Source organism: Fistularia commersonii, chromosome 31, assembly GCF_037954325.1.
Source record: "Fistularia commersonii isolate RoL2024-O1a breed Wild chromosome 31, RoL_Fcom_v1.0, whole genome shotgun sequence".
NCBI classification, from domain to species: Eukaryota; Metazoa; Chordata; class Actinopteri; order Syngnathiformes; family Fistulariidae; genus Fistularia; species Fistularia commersonii.
Window position 1 is genome coordinate 5210338 of NC_141314.1, and position 19477 is coordinate 5229814.

Genomic DNA, 19477 nt, shown 5'->3' on the forward strand with positions numbered 1-19477 from the left:
CGTTGGAAAAGTTGTCAGACCAAATGGATCAAACCAGGAGGGCTAAAGGATCATTTCATGGGTTGAGAGTCTCAGGAAGCATTTTCCTGTGTTTAGCAGCTGCTTCTCTCCCCGTTTTTATCTGGGGCTCCAATTTTTAAGGACCTAGGTCATGTGACCAACCGCCAACTTGCCATTCCTTTGTTAAGACATAGATCCGTTAGCATTAAGCTTCACCAAACTCTCCTTGGCTTCATTGTTGACTTTTTTATCTTCAGGGTCGAGATATGTCTGCAACCAGTGTCCTGATGCATGAAGATCAGTACATGTGCCCGATCTGTTTGGACGTCTTCACTGATCCAGTCACCACACCATGTGGACACAACTTCTGCAGAACAGGCATCAATCAACTCTGGGATGGAAACAGCCGTCATCGCTGTCCTTTGTGCAACAAGCATTTCTTTATAAAACCTGAGTTGCAGGTCAACACTCTGATCCGTGAGATGGTCGCTGAGTTCAAACTTCAGAAAGCCAGCAGCAGCAGCAGCTCAGAGAAACCAGTTGCCAAAGAAGGAGAAGTTTCTTGTGACGTCTGTTCTGGAACCAAACTGAAGGCCCTGAAGTCCTGCCTGGTGTGTCTGGCTTCTTACTGTGAGACTCACCTGGAGCCTCATCTGACAGCTGCACCCCTGAGAAAACACCAGCTGGTCCACCCTGTGGAGAACCTCGAAGGCAGGATGTGTGAGAAGCACCAAAAACTTCTAGAGCTCTTCTGCCAGTCTGATCAGACTTGTATCTGCGTCCACTGCACCTACTCAGACCACCGGGCTCATCTTGTTGTTCCTCTGAATGAAGAAAGTGAAGCAAAGAAAGCTGAGCTGGTGAAGACCAATGAAGACATCCAGCTGATGATCCGGGGGAGACAACAGAAGGTTCTACAGATGAAACAAACAATCAGCCTTAGTGAGGAAGACGCTGCCAGAAAGAAAGAAGAAGGGATTCAGGTCTTCACTGCTCTGAAACAGTCTGTTAAGAGGAGTCTGAAGGAGTTCCTCCAGACCACTGAAGAAGACCTGAGAAGGAAGAGGAGACACACAGATGACTTGATCCACCAGCTGGAAGATGAAATCTCTCAGCTGATGGACAGAAGCACTGAGGTGAAGCAGCTTTCATGCTCTGAAGACCACCTGCACCTCCTGCAGAGCTTCTTGGAGCTGAAAGAGGCTCCACACACCAGAGACTGGACAGAGGTCAGTGTTCATCCAGCATCTTTTGAAGGGTCTTTGGGGAGAGCAGTGTCTCAGCTGGAGGAAACACTTGGAGAAGACATGAGGATGGTGATTGATGTCTATGTGAAGAGTCTTCAGCAGTTTGAGGTGGATGTGACTCTGGATCCTGATACAGCTCATCCTAAACTCATCCTGTCTGAAGATGGGAAACAAGTCCAATATACTGCTGTGGAGAGGAATCTTCCTGATAACCCAGAGAGGTTTTCCATACATGGTTGTGTCTTGGGAAAGCAGAGTTTCTCCTCAGGCAGATTTTACTTCGAGGTTGATGTAGGAACAAAACCTGAATGGATTATCGGAGTTGCTAGAGATTCCATCAAGAGGAAGGAGATGCTCAAACTCAGACCATACAGCGGTTCCTGGACTTTATGTTTGCGATTCAAATATCATTATTACGCTTGTGATCATCCTCGAGTCCATCTCTCTCTCAGGTCTCGCCCTCGGAAAGTGGGGGTGTTTGTGGATCACGACCAGGGTCTGGTCTCCTTCTATGACGTGGATGATGCAGTTCTCATCTACACCTTCACTGGATGCAACTTCACTGACAAACTCAAACCCTTCTTCTGTCCTGGGTATTGTGGTGGAAGTGGTAACTCTTCCCCTCTGATCATCTGTCCTGTCAGTCAAACTTCTTCATCCTGAATGATCACAAGCTAATGATCAATAGCTCACAGTACACCTGGGAAAATCATCCATTTCAAAAATCACTGAAGGGATATCCTATCATTGATTGCTTAAGTAGGAAATGTTGATACCTTTACCATCTACATTCATACATGGATCTTCACTTGTATTATTGTTCCCCCCTGATATATTTTATCATTGATCAGTGAGGCAAAGTAAAGAATTAGGAAAATGATCCGAGATCACCGCAGAAATACAGGAACATCAGCAGGACTTTTCCTCAAAGACCTGAGGGATATCTGCCAAATATCAGAAACATGACAGAAATCACTTGCGCAACTGAAATATTTGTGTGCTCAGTTAGACCTTACAGAAACTTGGTAAAAAAGCCTTGTTGCTATTTCAGCTCAGCTAACAAAACTATGACGTCTGAGTCCAGTCAGCATCACTAAGATTTTTGTATTTCTCTGCATGTTTCATCTGGTAATGACGTTTTAAGTTGTACTCCTTCAACACTGCAATCTGCTTCCCAAACATTAAACTCAAGGCTTTACATCTGTCCGCAAAACTTTGAAGACAGGTTTTGTTCAAAGTTCTACATTCTGAACCGAACTTTCTTTTAGCATGAACGGAAATCTCTTAGGGCTAATAGTTGCTACATGCCAGACAGCTAGTCTGACCAGACTTGTATCTGCGTCCACTGCACCTACTCAGACCACGGGACTCACCATGTTGTTCCTCTGAATGAAGAAAGTGAAGCAAAGAAAGCTGAGCTGGTGAAGAACAATGCACGGAACCAGCTGATGATCCAGGAGAGACAACAGAAGGTTCTACAGATGAAACAATCAGCCTTAGTGAGGAAGACGCTGCCAGAGTAGTAGTAGTAGTAGTAACTCCACCCCCCTGATCATTTGTCCTGTTAATATTAATGATCATAATAATCAATAGATTACTGTACAGCTGTGATTACTGTCACAATCAAACATCATAAAAGCCATATCTTGTCTTTGATTATTCAAATCAAAAATGCTGATACATTTACTCTCCACATCCAGATGTGGATCTTCACCTGTATGATTGTTTTTCCTTGAATATATTTTAACATTAATCCATGGGGTAAGTTGAAAATGAGATAAAAGATCTAAATTCACTGCAGAAATACAGGGACCTCAGCAGGACTTCCCCTTGAAGATCTGTGAAAAATCACCAAATATCAGAAAAATCACAAAGTGACTGCCGGAGCTCAAATAGCTAAAAAAAATCAGCTTGTGAATACATTCAAATAAAAACAAATACAAATGAGGTAACAACCAGTGAGTGCAGCTGATTTATTTTTGGTGAGGTGTAAATGTGTATGTGTGCGTGTGTGTGTTTGTGACGTTGTTGCTTAGTCCACCAATGCAAGGTTGGCATACCTTATCAAACTCACAGTTTCTCATCCGGAAGGGATTGAGGCCGCCTTCCAGCACAAGAAGACCAAATTTGCCAAGTTGGCTGCCAAGTGTCGGGGAGTGGCTGGAAGACCAACATCTACCCTGTTGAGGTGGGATGCAGGTCCTTTGTGGGGCTCTAAACCATGTGTCTTGAGGGACCTAGAAGTGACTGGGGGAAGCTGAAAAAACGCAATTCAAGAGGTGGCAGAGGAGGTAGAGAAAGGCACCGTTTGGCTCTGGCTCAGGAGGAAAGACGGATGCTGGGGAAAGAGGAACTAACCCCGACAATAGTGGGTAACGCCTGTCAGCTGCAAGGAGTGACGAGGAGACGTCCCTTTCACCGCCCCATCACAAGTAGATATCCAGGATTAAAGGGGCGAAACGGTGATGAACGGTGGCCCCTGGCTGATAACCCTGCAGCTGTTGACCCTGCAGCTCACCCATGGCCACTGGAGGAGATTCAACAGGCTGTAGTTTCATCTACCTATACGTTTACTGAAGTTCTGGTAACACAGTGACTACTGTGTACAGAGCAGTTGGCAACAAGGGAAGACTGGAGTTCAGCCAGGAAAGACTGGATGGCAGCAGGGAGTGGAGGGGTAGTTAACCAAACCACTTGACCCACTAACAAGTGATACCCGAAATTATGATAAAGAGCAAAAAGAGAAAAAAAACCCGCAGGCCATCCAAGAGGTGAGATGAAGATGGACCTAATATAGGACAGCACTGCAGTAAGCACAGCAACAAAAATGGACAATGAGAACACCAAATCTCCCAATTGAACGAGGAGAAGATCCTCCAAAAGTGTGCATGTGGATGGGAAAGACACTTGGAGAAGACATGAGGAAGGTGATCGATGCCTATATGAAGAGTCTTCGGCAGTTTGAGGTGGATGTGACTCTGGATCCTGATGCAACTCATCCTCAACTCATCTTGTCTGAAGATGGGAAACAAGTCCATTATACTGCTTTGAAGAGGAATATTCCTTATAAACCAGAGAGGTTTTCCAGAATCTGTTGTGTCTTGGGAAAGCAGAGTTTCTCCTCAGGCAGATTTTACTTCAAGGTTGATGTTGGAAGAAAACCTGAATGGATTATAGGAGGTGCTGGAGATTCCATCAAGAGGAAGGAGGCGCTCAAACTCAGACCTCAGGAGGGTTCCTGGACTTTACAATTTAAGATTAAAAATCATTTTTACGCTCTTACTGATTTTCCAGTCCGTCACTCTCTCTCAGATCTTGCCCTCAGAAAGTGGGGGTGTTTGTGGATCACGACCAGGGTCTGGTCTCCTTCTATGACGTAGATAATGCAGCTCTCATCTACACCTTCACTGGATGCAACTTCACTGACAAACTCAAACCCTTCTTCTGTCCTGTGTATTATGGTGGAACTCATAACTCCTCCCCTCTGATCATCTGTCCTGTCAATCAAATTGCTTCATCCTGAATGATCACAAGGTAGATCAATAGCTCACGGTACACTTGGGAAAATCATCCATTTCAAATATTACCGAAGGGATATCCTATCAATTCTTCACATAGAAAATTTTGATACCTTTACCATCTACATTCATACATGGATCTTCACTTGTATTATTGTTCTTCCTGTCATATATTTTATCGTTAATCTGTGATGCAAAGTAGAAAATGGGGAAAGTGATCCAAGATCACCGCAGAAATTCAGGAACCTCAACAGGACTTTGCCATGCGTGCTCTGTTAGACATTAGGGAAGTTGGTAAAAAAAAAAAAAAAGCCTTGCCGCTATTTCAGCTCAGCTAGCAAAGTTCTGATATCCGTGTCCAGTCAGGATCACCAAGAGTTTTGTATTTCTCTGTGTGATACATCTGGTAATGATGTTTTAAGTTGCACTCCTTCAACACTGCAATCTGCTCCCAAAAAAACTAAACTCATGGCTTGACATCTGTCTTCAATACTTTGTAGGGGTTTTTGGTTAAAAACTCTACATTCTGAATTGAACTGTCTTTTAGCACAAGTGGACAGAGGGCTAACTGTGGCTATGTTCTCAATGTGCACACGAAATTTGTGGAAAAAAAAGAAGCTTTATTATGTAAGAAAATAAAATCGTTCAAAAAAAGAAACCTTCGAAAAAAGCTTAAAAATAAAAGCAATTCAGTTTCAGTTGCGGTTAATGTCTATGAATGAAAACATTTAGAGCACTACTTTCTCATTTCGGGCATACCTCACACGGGTCGGTCAGAGACAGCCAAAGGACCGGATGTGGTCGAAAAGAAGAAGTCGGCAATGATTCTTATGTCAAAAGAAATCGAGAGGATCAATGGGGAAATTTCTTGTGAAACAGTTTGACTACACTGTGGGTAAGTGGAGGTGAAACAGCCACCTGCACTGTTTCCATCCCTGCATCTGCTGTCAAAATGCTGCCATGATCTTCAAATAAACAAATATACTGGAATGTAGAATCCTTCAAAGGTAAAGCTTCAGGGAAACTCCTCCCTTCTGCTGAAGCCACGTGATACACTTAAGAGTGAAAGTGAAAGTATTTCAGACAGAGAGAGTGGCTGCAGCAGGAGGATTCTCTGACGAAAACCCAACCATCCAGTTCTCATCTGCGCGTCAAACTCAAGTAAGACCACCTGCTAAGACTTTATTTTACTCGATTGTTTCAAAAGACAAGATTTATGTGTTTAATTTAAGTTTTAAACTCGATGTTCTCACTTCAGGCCTCTTTGATAACCCACCTTTCTGCTGTTACTGTCAACAACATTCTCGTCAATGGGTTTCTTTTTAAGCCCAGAGACAAGGAAGTTTTCCATACCAATCTGGTGGTTCTCAGTCATTCAGGTCATTGTGAATTCAACAAGAATATATCATACCAGATTGACACACGGCTGTAGGATTGTATTGGACACAGAGTCAGGAAATCATGTTGCAATAAAAAAAACTGCCGCAGTTTCACTTTCAGTCTTCCAGGCAGTGGGTCTGAAGAGTGAGATCCGCAGAGTTCAGCTGCTAACGTCATGTTTAGCACCTCAGCCACTCCAAAGAAAACAAGACATTTTCATGGTGTTACGTTGGAAAAGTTGTCAGACCAAATGGATCAAACCGGGAGGGCTAAAGGATCATTTCATGGGTTGTGAGTCTCAGGAAGCATTTTCCTGTGTTTAGCAGCTGCTTCTCTCCCCGTTTTTATCTGGGGCTCCAATTTTTTAGGACCTAGATCATGTGACCAACCGCCAACTTACCATTCCTTTGTTAAAACATAGATCAGTTAGCATTAAGCTTCACCAAACTCTCCTTGGCTTCATTGTTGACTTTTTTTATCCTCAGGGTCGGGATATGTCTGCAACCAGTGTCCTGATGCATGAAGATCGGTATATGTGCCCGATCTGTTTGGACGTCTTCACTGATCCAGTCACCACACCATGTGGACACAACTTCTGCAGAACATGCATCGATCAACTCAGGGATGGAAACAGCCGTCATCGCTGTCCTTTGTGCAACAAGCATTTCCACACAAAGCCTGAGTTTCAGGTCAACACTCTGATCCGTGAGATGGTCGCTGAGTTCAAACTACAGAAAGCCAGCAGCAGCAGCAGCTCAGAGAAACCAGTTACCAAAGAAGGAGAAGTTTCTTGTGACGTCTGTTCTGGAACCAAACTGAAGGCCCTGAGGTCCTGCCTGGTGTGTCTGGCTTCTTACTGTGAGACTCACCTGGAGCCTCATATGACAGCTGCACCCCTGAGAAGACACCAGCTGGTCCACCCTGTGGAGAACCTGGAAGGCAGGATGTGTGAGAAGCACCAAAAACCTCTAGAGCTCTTCTGCCAGTCTGATCAGACTTGTATCTGCGTCCACTGCACCTCCTCAGACCACCGGGCTCACCATGTTGTTCCTCTGAATGAAGAAGGTCAAGCAAAGAAAGCTGAGCTGGTGAAGACCAATGCAGACATCCAGCTGATGATCCAGGAGAGACAACAGAAGGTTCTACAGATGAAACAAACAATCAGCCTCAGTGAGGAAGACGCTGCCAGAAAGAAAGAAGAAGGGATTCAGGTCTTCACTGCTCTGAAAGAGTCTGTTGAGAGGAGTCTGAAGGAGTTCCTCCAGACTATTGAAGAAGACTTGAGAAGGAAGAGGAGACAGAGAGAGGATTTGATCCACCAGCTGGAAGATGAAATCTCTCAGCTGATGGACAGAAGCACTGAGGTGAAGCAGCTTTCATGCTCTGAAGACCACCTGCACCTCCTGCAGAGCTTCCTGGAGCTGAAAGAGGCTCCACACACCAGAGACTGGACAGAGGTCAGTGTTTGTCCAGCACCTTTTGAGGGGTCTGTGGGGAGAGCAGTGTCTCAGCTGGAGGAAACACTTGGAGAAGACATGAGGATGGTGATTGAAGTCTATGTGAAGAGTCTTCACCAGTTTGAGGTGGATGTGACTCTGGATCCTGATACAGCTCATCCTAAACTCTTCCTGTCTGAAGATGGGAAACAAGTCCAATATACTGCTGTGAAGAGGAATCTTCCTGATAACCCAGAGAGGTTTTCCAGAAACGGTTGTGTCTTGGGAAAGCAGAGTTTCTCCTCAGGCAGATTTTACTTCACGGTCGATGTAGGAACAAAACCTGAATGGATTATCGGAGTTGCTGGAGATTCCATCAAGAGAAAGGAGAAGCTCACACTCAGACCTCAGGAGGGTTTCTGGACTTTAGGTTTGACATTCAAATATCATTGTCATGCCAATGATGATCCTCCAGTTCTTCTCTCCCTCAGGTCTCGCCCTCAGAAAGTGGGGGTGTTTGTGGATCACGACCAGGGTCTGGTCTCCTTCTATGACATCAATAATGCAGTTCTCATCTACACATTCACTAGATGCAACTTCACTGACAAACTCAAACCCTTCTTCTATCTTGGGTACTATGGTGGAAGTCATAATGCCATCCCTCTGATCGTCTGTCCTGTCAATCAAACTTCTTCATCCTGAATGATCACAAGCTAATGATCAATAGCTCACACTACACTTGGGCAAATCATCCATTTCAAAAATCACTGAAGGGATATCCTATCATTGATTGCTTAAGTAGGAAATGTTGGTACCTTTACCATCAACATCCTAAAAGGATCTTCACTTGCATTATTGTTCCCCCCTAATATATCTTATCATTGATCAGAAATCACTGGCGCAACTGAAATATTTGTGTGCTCAGTTAGACCTTACAGAAGCTTGGTAAAAAAGCCTTGTTGCTATTTCAGCTCAGCTAACAAAACTATGACGTCTGAGTCCAGTCAGCATCACTAAGATTTTTGAATTTCTCTGCATGTTTCATCTGGTAATGACATTTTAAGTTTTACTCCTTCAACACTGCAATCTGCTTCCCAAACACTAAACTCAAGGCTTCACATCTGTCCGCAAAACTTTGAAGGCAGGTTTTGTTCAAAGTTCTACATTCTGAACGGAACTTTCTTTTAGCATGAACGGAAATCTCTTAGGGCTAATAGTTGCTACATACCAGACTGCCAGTCTGACCAGACTTGTATCTGCGTCCACTGCACCTACTCAGACCACGAGACTTACTATGTTGTTCCCCTGAATGAAGAAAGTGAAGCAAAGAAAGCTGAGCTGGTGAAGACCAATGCACGGATCCAGCTGATGATCCAGGAGAGACAGCAGAACGTTCTACAGATGAAACAATCATGCCTGAGTGAGGAAGACACTGCCAGAGTAGTAGTAGTAGTAGTAACTCCACCCCCCTGACCATTTGTCCTGTTAATATTAATGATCATAATAATCAATAGATTACTGCACAGCTGTGATTACTGTCACAATCAAATATCAGAAAAGCCATATCTTGTCTTTGATTATTCAAATCAAAAATGCTGATACATTTACTCTCCACATCCAGATGTGGATCTTCACCCGTATGATTGTTTTTCCTTGAATACATTTTATCATTAATCCTTGGGGTAAGTTGAAAATGAGATAAAAGATCTAAATTCACTGCAGAAATACAGGGACCTCAGCAGGACTTCCCCTTGAAGATCTGTAAAAAATCACGAAATATCAGAAAAATCACAGAGTGACTGCCGGAGCTCAAATAGCTAAAAAAATTCAGCTTGTGAATACATTCAAATAAAAACAAATACAAATGAGGTAACAACCAGTGAGTGCAGCTGATTTATTTTTGGTGATGTGTAAATGTGTACGTGTGCGTGTGTGTGTTTGTGACGTTGTTGCTTAGTCCACCAATGCAAGGTTGGCATACTTTATCAAACTCACAGTTTCTCATCCGGAAGGGATTGAGGCCGCCTTCCAGCACAAGAAGACCAAATTTGCCAAGTTGGCTGCCAAGTGTCGGGGAGTGGCTGGAAGACCAACATCTACCCTGTTGAGGTGGGATGCAGGTCCTTTGTGGGGCTCTAAACCATGTGTCTTGAGGGACCTAGAAGTGACTGGGGGAAGCTGAAAAAACGCAATTCAAGAGGTGGCAGAGGAGGTAGAGAAAGGCACCGTTTGGCTCTGGCTCAGGAGGAAACACGGATGCTGGGGAAAGAGGAACTAACCCCAACAACAGTGGGTAACGCCTGTCAGCTGCAAGGAGTGACAAGGAGACGTCCCTTTCACTGCCCCATCACAAGTAGATGTCCAGGATTAAAGGGGCGAAACGTTGATGAACGGTGGCCCCTGGCTGATAACCCTGCAGCTGTTGACCCTGCAGCTCACCCATGGCCACTGGAGGAGATGCAACAGGCAAAGATGCCCGGCACAAAGTTTCATCTACCTATACGTTTACTGAAGTTCTGGTAACACAGTGACTACTGTGTACAGAGCAGTTGGCAACCAGGGAAGACTGGAGTTCAGCCAGGAAAGACTGGATGGCAGCAGGGAGTGGAGGGGTAGTTAACCAAACCACTTGACCCACTAACAAGTGATACCCGAAATTATTATAAAGAGCAAAAAGAGAAAAAAAAACCCGCAGGCCATCCAAGAGGTGAGATGAAGATGGACCTAATATAGGACAACACTGCAGTAAGCACAGCAACAAAAATGGACAATGAGAACACCAAATCTCCCAATTGAACGAGGAGAAGATCCTCCAAAAGTGTGCATGTGGATGGGAAAGACACTTGGAGAAGACATGAGGAAGGTGATCGATGCCTATATGAAGAGTCTTCGGCAGTTTGAGGTGGATGTGACTCTGGATCCTGATGCAACTCATCCTCAACTCATCTTGTCTTAAGATGGGAAAAAGTCTATTATACTGATGGGAAGAGGAATCTTCCTGATAACCCAAAGAGGTTTTCCAGAATCTGTTGTGTTTTGGGAAAGCAGAGTTTCTCCTCAGGCAGATTTTACTTCAAGGTTGATGTTGGAAGAAAACCTGAATGGATTATAGGAGTTGCTGGAGATTCCATCAAGAGGAAGGAGGGGCTCAAACTCAGACCTCAGGAGGGTTCCTGGACTTTACGTTTGCTATTCAAATATAATTATTATGCTTATGATGATCCGCCAGTCCGTCTCTCTCTCAGATCTTGCCCTCAGAAAGTGGGGGTGTTTGTGGATCACGACCAGGGTCTGGTCTCCTTCTATGACGTAGATAATGCAGTTCTCATCTACACCTTCACGTGATGCAACTTCACTGACAAACTCAAACCCTTCTTCTGTCCTGTGTATTATGGTGGAACTCATAACTCCTCCCCTCTGATCATCTGTCCTGTCAATCAAATTGCTTCATCCTGAATGATCACAAGGTAGATCAATAGCTCACGGTACACTTGGGAAAATCATCCATTTCAAATATTACCGAAGGGATATCCTATCAATTCTTCACATAGAAAATTTTGATACCTTTACCATCTACATCCATACATGGATCTTCACTTGTATTATTGTTTTTCCTGTCATATATTTTATCGTTGATCTGTGATGCAAAGTAGAAAATGGGGAAAATGATCCAAGATCACCGCAGAAATTCAGGAACCTCAACAGGACTTTGCCATGCGTGCTCTGTTAGACATTAGGGAAGTTGGTAAAAAAGAAAAAAGCCTCGCTGCTATTTCAGCTCAGCTAGCAAAGTTCTGATATCCGTGTCCAGTCAGCATCACCAAGAGTTTTTATTTGTCTGTGTGATACATCTGGTCATGATGTTTTAAGTTGCACTCCTTCAACACTGCAATCTGCTCCCAAAAAACTAAACTCATGGCTTGACATCTGTCTTCAATACTTTGTAGGGGGTTTTTGGTTAAAAACTCTACATTCTGAATTGAACTGTCTTTTAGCACAAGTGGACAGAGGGCTAACTGTGGCTATGTTCTCAATGTGCACACTAAATTTGTGGGGAAAAAAAGAAGCTTTATTATGTAAGAAAATAAATTTGTTCAAAAAAAGAAACCTTCAAAAAAGCTTAAAAATAAAAGCAATTCAGTTTTAGTTGCGGTTAATGTCTATGAATGAAAACATTTAGATCGATACTTTCTCATTTCGGGCATACCTCACACGGGTCGGTCAGGGACAGCCAAAGGACCGGATGTGGTCGAAAAGAAGAAGTCGGCAATGATTCTTATGTCAAAAGAAATCGAGAGGATCGATGGGGAAATTTCTTGTGAAACAGTTTGACTACACTGTGGGTAAGTGGAGGTGAAACAGCCACCTGCACTGTTTCCATCCCTGCATCTGCTGTCAAAATGCTGCCATGATCTTCAAATAAACAAATATACTGGAATGTAGAATCCCAAGGCCGAATAAATGCAGAGGGTTGAGTCAGGAAGGGCATCTGGCGTAAAACGTTTGCCAAAACCAAACATGCGAGTCAACCAAAACTATACCATACCGGATCGGTCGCGGACCAGGTTAACAACGACCGCCATTGGTACTGATGACCTACAGGGTACTAATGGAAATTGGGCTACTGTGGGTCGAAGAACAAGAACAAGAAGAGGAGGAGGAGTGGGTGTTCGGAAGCAGAGAGAGAGGAGGAAAGGAAAGAGCCTGGGACTGAGAGTAGGGACTTTGAATATTGGGACTATGACAGGAAAAGGTAGAGAGTTGGTCGACATGATGCAGAGAAGGAAGGTGGATATACTGTGTTTCCAGGAGACCAAGTGGAAAGGTAGTAAGGCTAGAAGCTTAGGAGCAGGCTTTAAGTTGTACTATTATGGTACTGACAAGAGAAATGGAGTAGGAGTTATCTTGAAGGAGGAGTTTGTTAGGAACGTCCTAGAAGTGAAAAGAATGTCAGATAGACTTATGAGTCTGACATTGGAAATTGAAGGTGTGATACTCAGTGTTGTTAGTGGCTATGCCCCGCACGTGGGATGTGAATCTGATGAGAAGGAGAAGTTCTGGAATGAGTTGGATAAAGTGATGCAGAATATTCCCAGAAAAGAGAAAGTGATAATTGGTGCAGACTTCAATGGACATGTTGGTGAAGGCACTAGAGGGGATGAAGAAGTAATGGGCAGATTTGGCATCAAGGATAGGAATGCAGAGGGACAGATGGTGGTAGATTTTGCAAAAAGGATTGAAATTGCTGTAGTGAATACTTTTTTCCAGAAAAAACAGGAACATAGGGTAACTTATAAGAGCGGCGGTAGGAGCACGCAGGTAGACTACATCTTGTATAGACGAGGTAACCTGAAAGAGATCAGTGACTGCAAAGTAGTGGTAGGTGAGAGTGTAGCCAGACAGCATAGGATGGTGGTTTGTAGGATGACTCTGGTGACAAGGAAGATGAAGAGGACAGAGGCAGAGCAGAGGACAAAGTGGTGGAAGCTGAAAAGGGAGGAGTGTTGCATGGTTTTCAGGGAGGAGTTGAGAAAGGGTCTGGGTGGTCAGGGTGAGCTTCCAGATGATTGAACAACAACAGCTAGTGTTATCAGGGAGACACGTAGGAGAGTACTTGGTGTGTCATCTGGAGGAAAAGTAGATAAGGAGACTTGGTGGTGGAATGAGGAAGTGCAGGAGTGTTTACAGAGAAAGTGGTTAGCGAAGAAGAAGTGGGATACTGAGAGGGCTGAAGAGAACAGACAGGAGTTCAGGGAGATAGAGGTAGCAAAGAAAAAACAAAGGGCGTATGATGACTTGTCTGCTCGGTTGGACAGTAAGGAGGGTGAGAATGAGCTATACAGGTTGGCGAAACAGAGAGATAAAGATGAAAAGGATGTACAACAGGTCCGGGTGATTAAGGACAGAGAGGGGAATGTATTGACAGATGCTAGAAGAGTGATGGGAAGATGGAAAGAGTATTTTGAAGAGCTGATGAATGTGGAAAATGAAAGAGAGGCAAGGTAGAAGAGGGGACTATTGTAGACCACAAAGTAGCACAAATTAGTAAAAGTGAAGTAAGGGAGGCATTGAAGGGGATGAAGAGTGGAAAAGCAGTTGGTCCTGATGATATACCTGTGGAGGTGTGGAAGTGTCTAGGAGAGGCAGCGGTAGATTTTCTGACTACATTATTCAACAGGATCTTAGAGAGTGAGAAGATGCCTGAAGAATGGAGACGAACTGTGATGGTGCCTATTTTTAGAATAAAGGGGATGTGCAGAATTGTGGCAACTATAAAGGGATAAAGTTGATGAGCCATACAATGAAGCTATGGGAAAGAGTAGTGGAAACTAGACTGAGAGCAGAAGTCTGCATTTGTGAACAGCAGCATGGCTTCATGCCTAGGAAGAGTACTACAGATGCAGTATTTGCGTTGAGAATGCTAATAGAAAGCCAGAGGGAGTTGCATTGTGTTTTTGTAGACCTAGAAAAGGCATATGACAGGGTGCCAAGAGAGGAGCTCTGGTATTGCTTGAGGAAGTCTGGAGTGGCAGAGAAGTATTTAAGACTGGTGCAGGACATGTATGCTAGCTGAGAGACACTGGTACGGTGTGCTGTAGGGGTAACAGAGAAGTTCAAGGTGGAGGTGGGACTCCATCAGGGATCAGCTCTGAGCCCCTTCTTGTTTGCAATGGTGATGGATAGGCTGACAGATGAGGTTAGACAGGAATCCCCATGGACCATGATGTTTGCGGATGACATTGTGATCTGTAGTGAGAGCAGACAACAGGTAGAGGAAAAGGTGGAGGTATGCTCTGGAAAGGAGAGGAATGAAAGTTAGTCGCAGCAAGACAGAATATATGTGTGTGAACGAGAGGAACTCGGGTGGAACGGTGAGGCTACAGGGAGTGGAGATCAAGAAGTTGGAGGATTTCACGTACTTAGGGTCAACAGTCCAGAGCAACGGAGAGTGTGGAAAAGAGGTGAAGAGACGGATCCAAGCAGGTTGGAATGGGTGGAGAAAAGTTTCAGGAGTACTATGTGATAGAAGACTATCAGCCAGAATAAAAGGAAAGGTGGTAAGAGACAGTGGTGAGACCAGCGATGCTGTATGGACTAGAAACTGTTACAATGACCAAAAAACAGCAGGCAGAACTACAGGTTGCAGAGATGAAGATGTTGAGGTTCTCTTTGGGAGTGACCAGGATGGATGGGATCAGGAAGGAGTCAGGAACAGCACATGTTAGATGTTTTGGAGAGAAGGTCAGAGAAGCCAGACTGAGATGGTTCGGCCATGTACAGAGGAGGGATAGTGAATATATTGGTAGACGGATGCTGGAATTGGAGCTGCCAGGCAAGAGGTCTCCAGGAAGACCAAAGAGAAGATTTATGGATGTAGTGAGAAAGGATATGAAGATAGTTGGTGTGAGAGAGGAGGATGCGGAGAATAGGGTTAGATGAAGAAAGTTGACTCGCTGCGGCGACTCCTGACGGGAAAAGTCGAAAGAAGAAGAAGAATTGGAATGTAGAACCCTTCAACAGTAAAGCTTCAGGGCAAACTCCTCCCTTCTGCGGAAGCCACGTGATACACTTAAAGTGAAAGTGAAAGTATTTTAGGCAGAGAGAGTTGCTGCAGCAGGAGGATTCTCTGACGAAACCCCAACCATCCAGTTCTCATCTGCGAGTCAAACTCAAGTAAGACCACCTGCTAAGACTTTATTTTACTCGATTGTTTCAAAAGACAAGATTTATGTGTTTAATTTAAGTTTTAAACTCAATGTTCTCACTTCAGGCCTCTTTGATAACCCACCTTTCTGCTGTTACTGTCAACAACATTATCGTCAATGTTTTTTTTTAAGCCCAGAGACAAGGAAGTATTCCATACCAATCTGGTGGTTCTCAGTCATTCAGGTCATTGTGAATTCTTGTCGAAATCTTCTTGCTGACAACAAGAAGATTTCGACAAGAATATATCATACCAGATTGACACACGGCTGTAGGATTGAATTGGACACAGAGTCAGGAAATCATGTTGCAATAAAAAAAAAACTGCCGCAGTTTCACTTTCAGTCTTCCAGGAAGTGGGTCTGAAGAGTGAGATCCGCAGAGTTCAGCTGCTAACGTCATGTTTAGCACCTCAGCCACTCCAAAGAAAACAAGACATTTTCATGGTGTTACGTTGGAAAAGTTGTCAGACCAAATGGATCAAACCGGGAGGGCTAAAGGATCATTTCATGGGTTGAGAGTCTCAGGAAGCATTTTCCTGTGTTTAGCAGCTGCTTCTCTCCCCGTTTTTATCTGGGGCTCCAATTTTTGAGGACCTAGGTCATGTGACCAACCGCCAACTTACCATTCCTTTCTTAAGACATAGATCAGTTAGCATTAAGCTTCACCAATCTCTCCTAGACTTCATTGTTGACATTTTTATCCTCAGGGTCGGGATATGTCTGCAACCAGTGTCCTGATGCATGAAGATCAGTATATGTGCCCGATCTGTTTGGACATCTTCACTGATCCAGTCACCACACCATGTGGACACAACTTCTGCAGAACATGCATCAATCAACTCTGGGATGGAAACAGCCCTCATCGCTGTCCTTTGTGCAACAAGCATTTCTTTATAAAACCTGAGTTGCAGGTCAACACTCTGATCCGTGAGATGGTCGCTGAGTTCAAACTACAGAAAGCCAGCAGCAGCTCAGAGAAACCAGTTGCCAAAGAAGGAGAAGTTTCTTGTGACGTCTGTTCTGGAACCAAACTGAAGGCCCTGAAGTCCTGCCTGGTGTGTCTGGCTTCTTACTGTGAGACTCACCTGGAGCCTCATATGACAGTTCCAGCCCTGAGAAGACACCAGCTGATCCACCCTGTGTAGAACCTGGAAGGCAGGATGTGTGAGAAGCACCATAAACCTCTAGAGCTCTTCTGCCAGTCCGACCAGACTTGTGTCTGCGTCCACTGCACCTGCTCAGACCACCGGGCTCACCATGTTGTTCCTCTGAATGAAGAAAGTGAAGCAAAGAAAGCTGAGCTGGTGAAGACCAATGAAGACATCCAGCTGATGATCCAGGAGAGACAACAGAAGGTTCTACAGATGAAACAAACAATCAGCCTCAGTGAGGAAGACGCTGCCAGAAAGAAAGAAGAAGGGATTCAGGTCTTCACTGCTCTGAAAGAGTCTGTTGAGAGGAGTCTGAAGGAGTTCCTCCAGACCATTGAAGAAGACCTGAGAAGGAAGAGGAGACAGAAACAGGACTTGATCCACCAGCTGGAAGATGAAATCTCTCAGCTGATGGACAGAAGCACTGAGGTGAAGCAGCTTTCATGCTCTGAAGACCACCTGCACCTCCTGCAGAGCTTCCTGGAGCTGAAAGAGGCTCCACACACCAGAGACTGGACAGAGGTCAGTGTTCATCCAGCATCTTTTGAGGGGTCTGTGGGGAGAGCAGTGTCTCAGCTGGAGAAGACACTCAGAGAAGACATGAGGAAGGTGATTGATGCTGAGATGAAGCGTCTTCAGCAGTTTGAGGTGGATGTGACTCTGGATCCTGATACAGCTCATCCTCAACTCCTCCTGTCTGAAGATGGGAAACAAGTCCAATATACTGCTGTGAAGAGAAATCTTCCTGATAACCCAGAGAGGTTTTCCAGAAACGGTTGTGTCTTGGGAAAGCAGAGTTTCTCCTCAGGTAGATTTTACTTCAAGGTTGATGTTGGAACAACACCTGAATGGATTATCGGAGTTGCTGGAGATTCCATCAAGAGGAAGGAGGTGCTCAAACTCAGACCTTGGGACAGCTCCTGGACTTTACGTTTCCATGTTAAAAATTATTATTACGCTTGTGCTTGTCCACCAGTCCGTCTCTCCCTCAGGTCTCGCCCTCAGAAAGTGGGGGTGTTTGTGGATCACGACCAGGGTCTGGTCTCCTTCTATGATGTTAATAATGCACTTCTCATCTACACCTTCAATGGATGCAACTTCACTGACAAACTCAAACCCTTCTTCTGTCCTGGGTATTATGGTGGAAGTGGTAACTCCACCCCTCTGATCATCTGTCCTGTCAATCAAACTTCTTCATCCTGAATGATCACAAGCTAATGATCAATAGCTCACAGTACAACTGGGAAAATCAACTATTTCTCAGACTGGACAGAGGTCAGTGTTTTCCAGCATCTTTTGAGGAGTCTGAGGGGAGACCAGACACTCAGAGAAGACATCTTTGACATCTGAAAAATCACAGAATGACTGCCGGAGCTTAAATAGCTAAAAAAAATCAGCTTGTGAATACATTCAAATAAAAGAAAATACAAATGAGCTAACAACCAGTGAGTGCAGTTGATCTATTTTTGGTGATGTGTAAATGTCTATGTGTTTGTGTGTGTTTGTGACGTTGTTGCTTAGTCCACCAATGCAAGGTTGGCATACCTTATCAAACTCTGTTTCTCATGCGGAAGGGATTGAGGCCGCCTTCCAGCTCAAGAAGACCAAATTTGCCAAGTTGGCTGCCAAGTGTCGGGGAGTGGCTGGAAGACCAACATCTACCCTGTTGAGGTGGGATGCAGGTCCTTTGTGGGGCTCTAAACCATGTGCCTTTTGAGGGACCTCGAAGTGACTGGGGGAAGCTGAAAGAACGCAATTAAAGAGGTGGCAGAGGAGGTAGAGAAAGGCACCGTTTGGCTCTGGCTCAGGAGGAAAGACGGATGCTGGGGAAAGAGGAACTAACCCCAACAACAGTGGGTAACGCCTGTCAGCTGCAAAGAGTGACAAGGAGACGTCCCTTTCACTGCCCCATCACAAGTAGATATCCAGGATTAAAGGGGCGAAACGTTGATGAACGGTGGCCCCTGGCTGATAACCCTGCAGCTGTTGACCCTGCAGCTCACCCATGGCCACTGGAGGAGATGCAACAGGCAAAGATGCCCGGCACAAAGTTTCATCTACCTATACGTTTACTGAAGTTCTGGTAACACAGTGACTACTGTGTACAGAGCAGTTGGCAACCAGGGAAGACTGGAGTTCAGCCAGGAAAGACTGGATGGCAGCAGGGAGTGGAGGGGTAGTTAACCAAACCACTTGACCCACTAACAAGTGATACCCGAAATTATTATAAAGAGCAAAAAGAGAAAAAAAAACCCGCAGGCCATCCAAGAGGTGAGATGAAGATGGACCTAATATAGGACAACACCGGAGTAAGCACAGCAACAAAAATGGACAATGAGAACACCAAATCTCCCAATTGAACGAGGAGAAGAGCCTCCAAAAGTGTGCATGTGGATGGGAAAAAGGGAGCACATTAATGAGGTTGTGAAGACAACAGGGGAAATCAAGGTGCGGTCAGAAAGGCCAGCAGTAAACTTCCACAGCTCCAATGGGTATGACACGAGGAACCAAAAGCCTGATTGTAAACCACATCGCTGATGGACTCAATGTTGCAGAAGGTTTGAAGGGCACAGAAGAAGGAAGCCCCCGGGCGGAGGGTGTGATCAACAAAACCCAGTCCCCACCACCGCACACAGAGGAGAGCCATGTGCAGAGACCAAGAGGCCAATGAGAAAAAGGACTACTGGCCAAAATCAAACATTGCAGAGGCAAGGCATACGTTTGATTCACACCTTACAAAGACACTGGAGGAAGCGTTGCCTGGAGGTGATGAAGCCCAGCTTAACCTTTTGGGTACATAATATACCGGACCTGTAAGGACAGGTTCGGTGAACATATCCTCAAACGGAGAACTCCCGCAATCAAAGAAGGAAGGAGGGAAAAGGACATCACCCAGCTTGTGCAAAGGCACCAACAACAAAGACTAGCCAGGCTTCGCAGAGTTGAAAGAAGTAAAAAGAGCAAACCAGCTTCTACAAAGACCATTTTATGCATTTCAGACAGCTGCTGGAGGAGAAGAGTGGGAAGCTTGAAACAAGA

General features: G+C 44.7%; 1 protein-coding gene and 2 pseudogenes across 1 annotated transcript; all 3 read left to right on the plus strand.

Annotated features, from left to right (window-relative positions):
* Positions 1–266: 266 nt before the first annotated feature.
* Positions 267–3124, plus strand: LOC147215644 (E3 ubiquitin-protein ligase TRIM21-like). Its single transcript, XM_086178802.1, has one exon. The coding sequence runs from the start codon at positions 267–269 to the stop codon at positions 1908–1910; it is 1644 nt and encodes a 547-aa protein (XP_086034928.1). The 3' UTR covers positions 1911–3124.
* Positions 3125–6639: 3515 nt separating this feature from the next.
* LOC147215645 (E3 ubiquitin-protein ligase TRIM21-like) lies at positions 6640–11236 on the plus strand (annotated as a pseudogene).
* Positions 11237–15995: 4759 nt separating this feature from the next.
* LOC147215646 (E3 ubiquitin-protein ligase TRIM21-like) lies at positions 15996–17799 on the plus strand (annotated as a pseudogene).
* The last annotated feature ends 1678 nt before the right edge of the window (positions 17800–19477 follow it).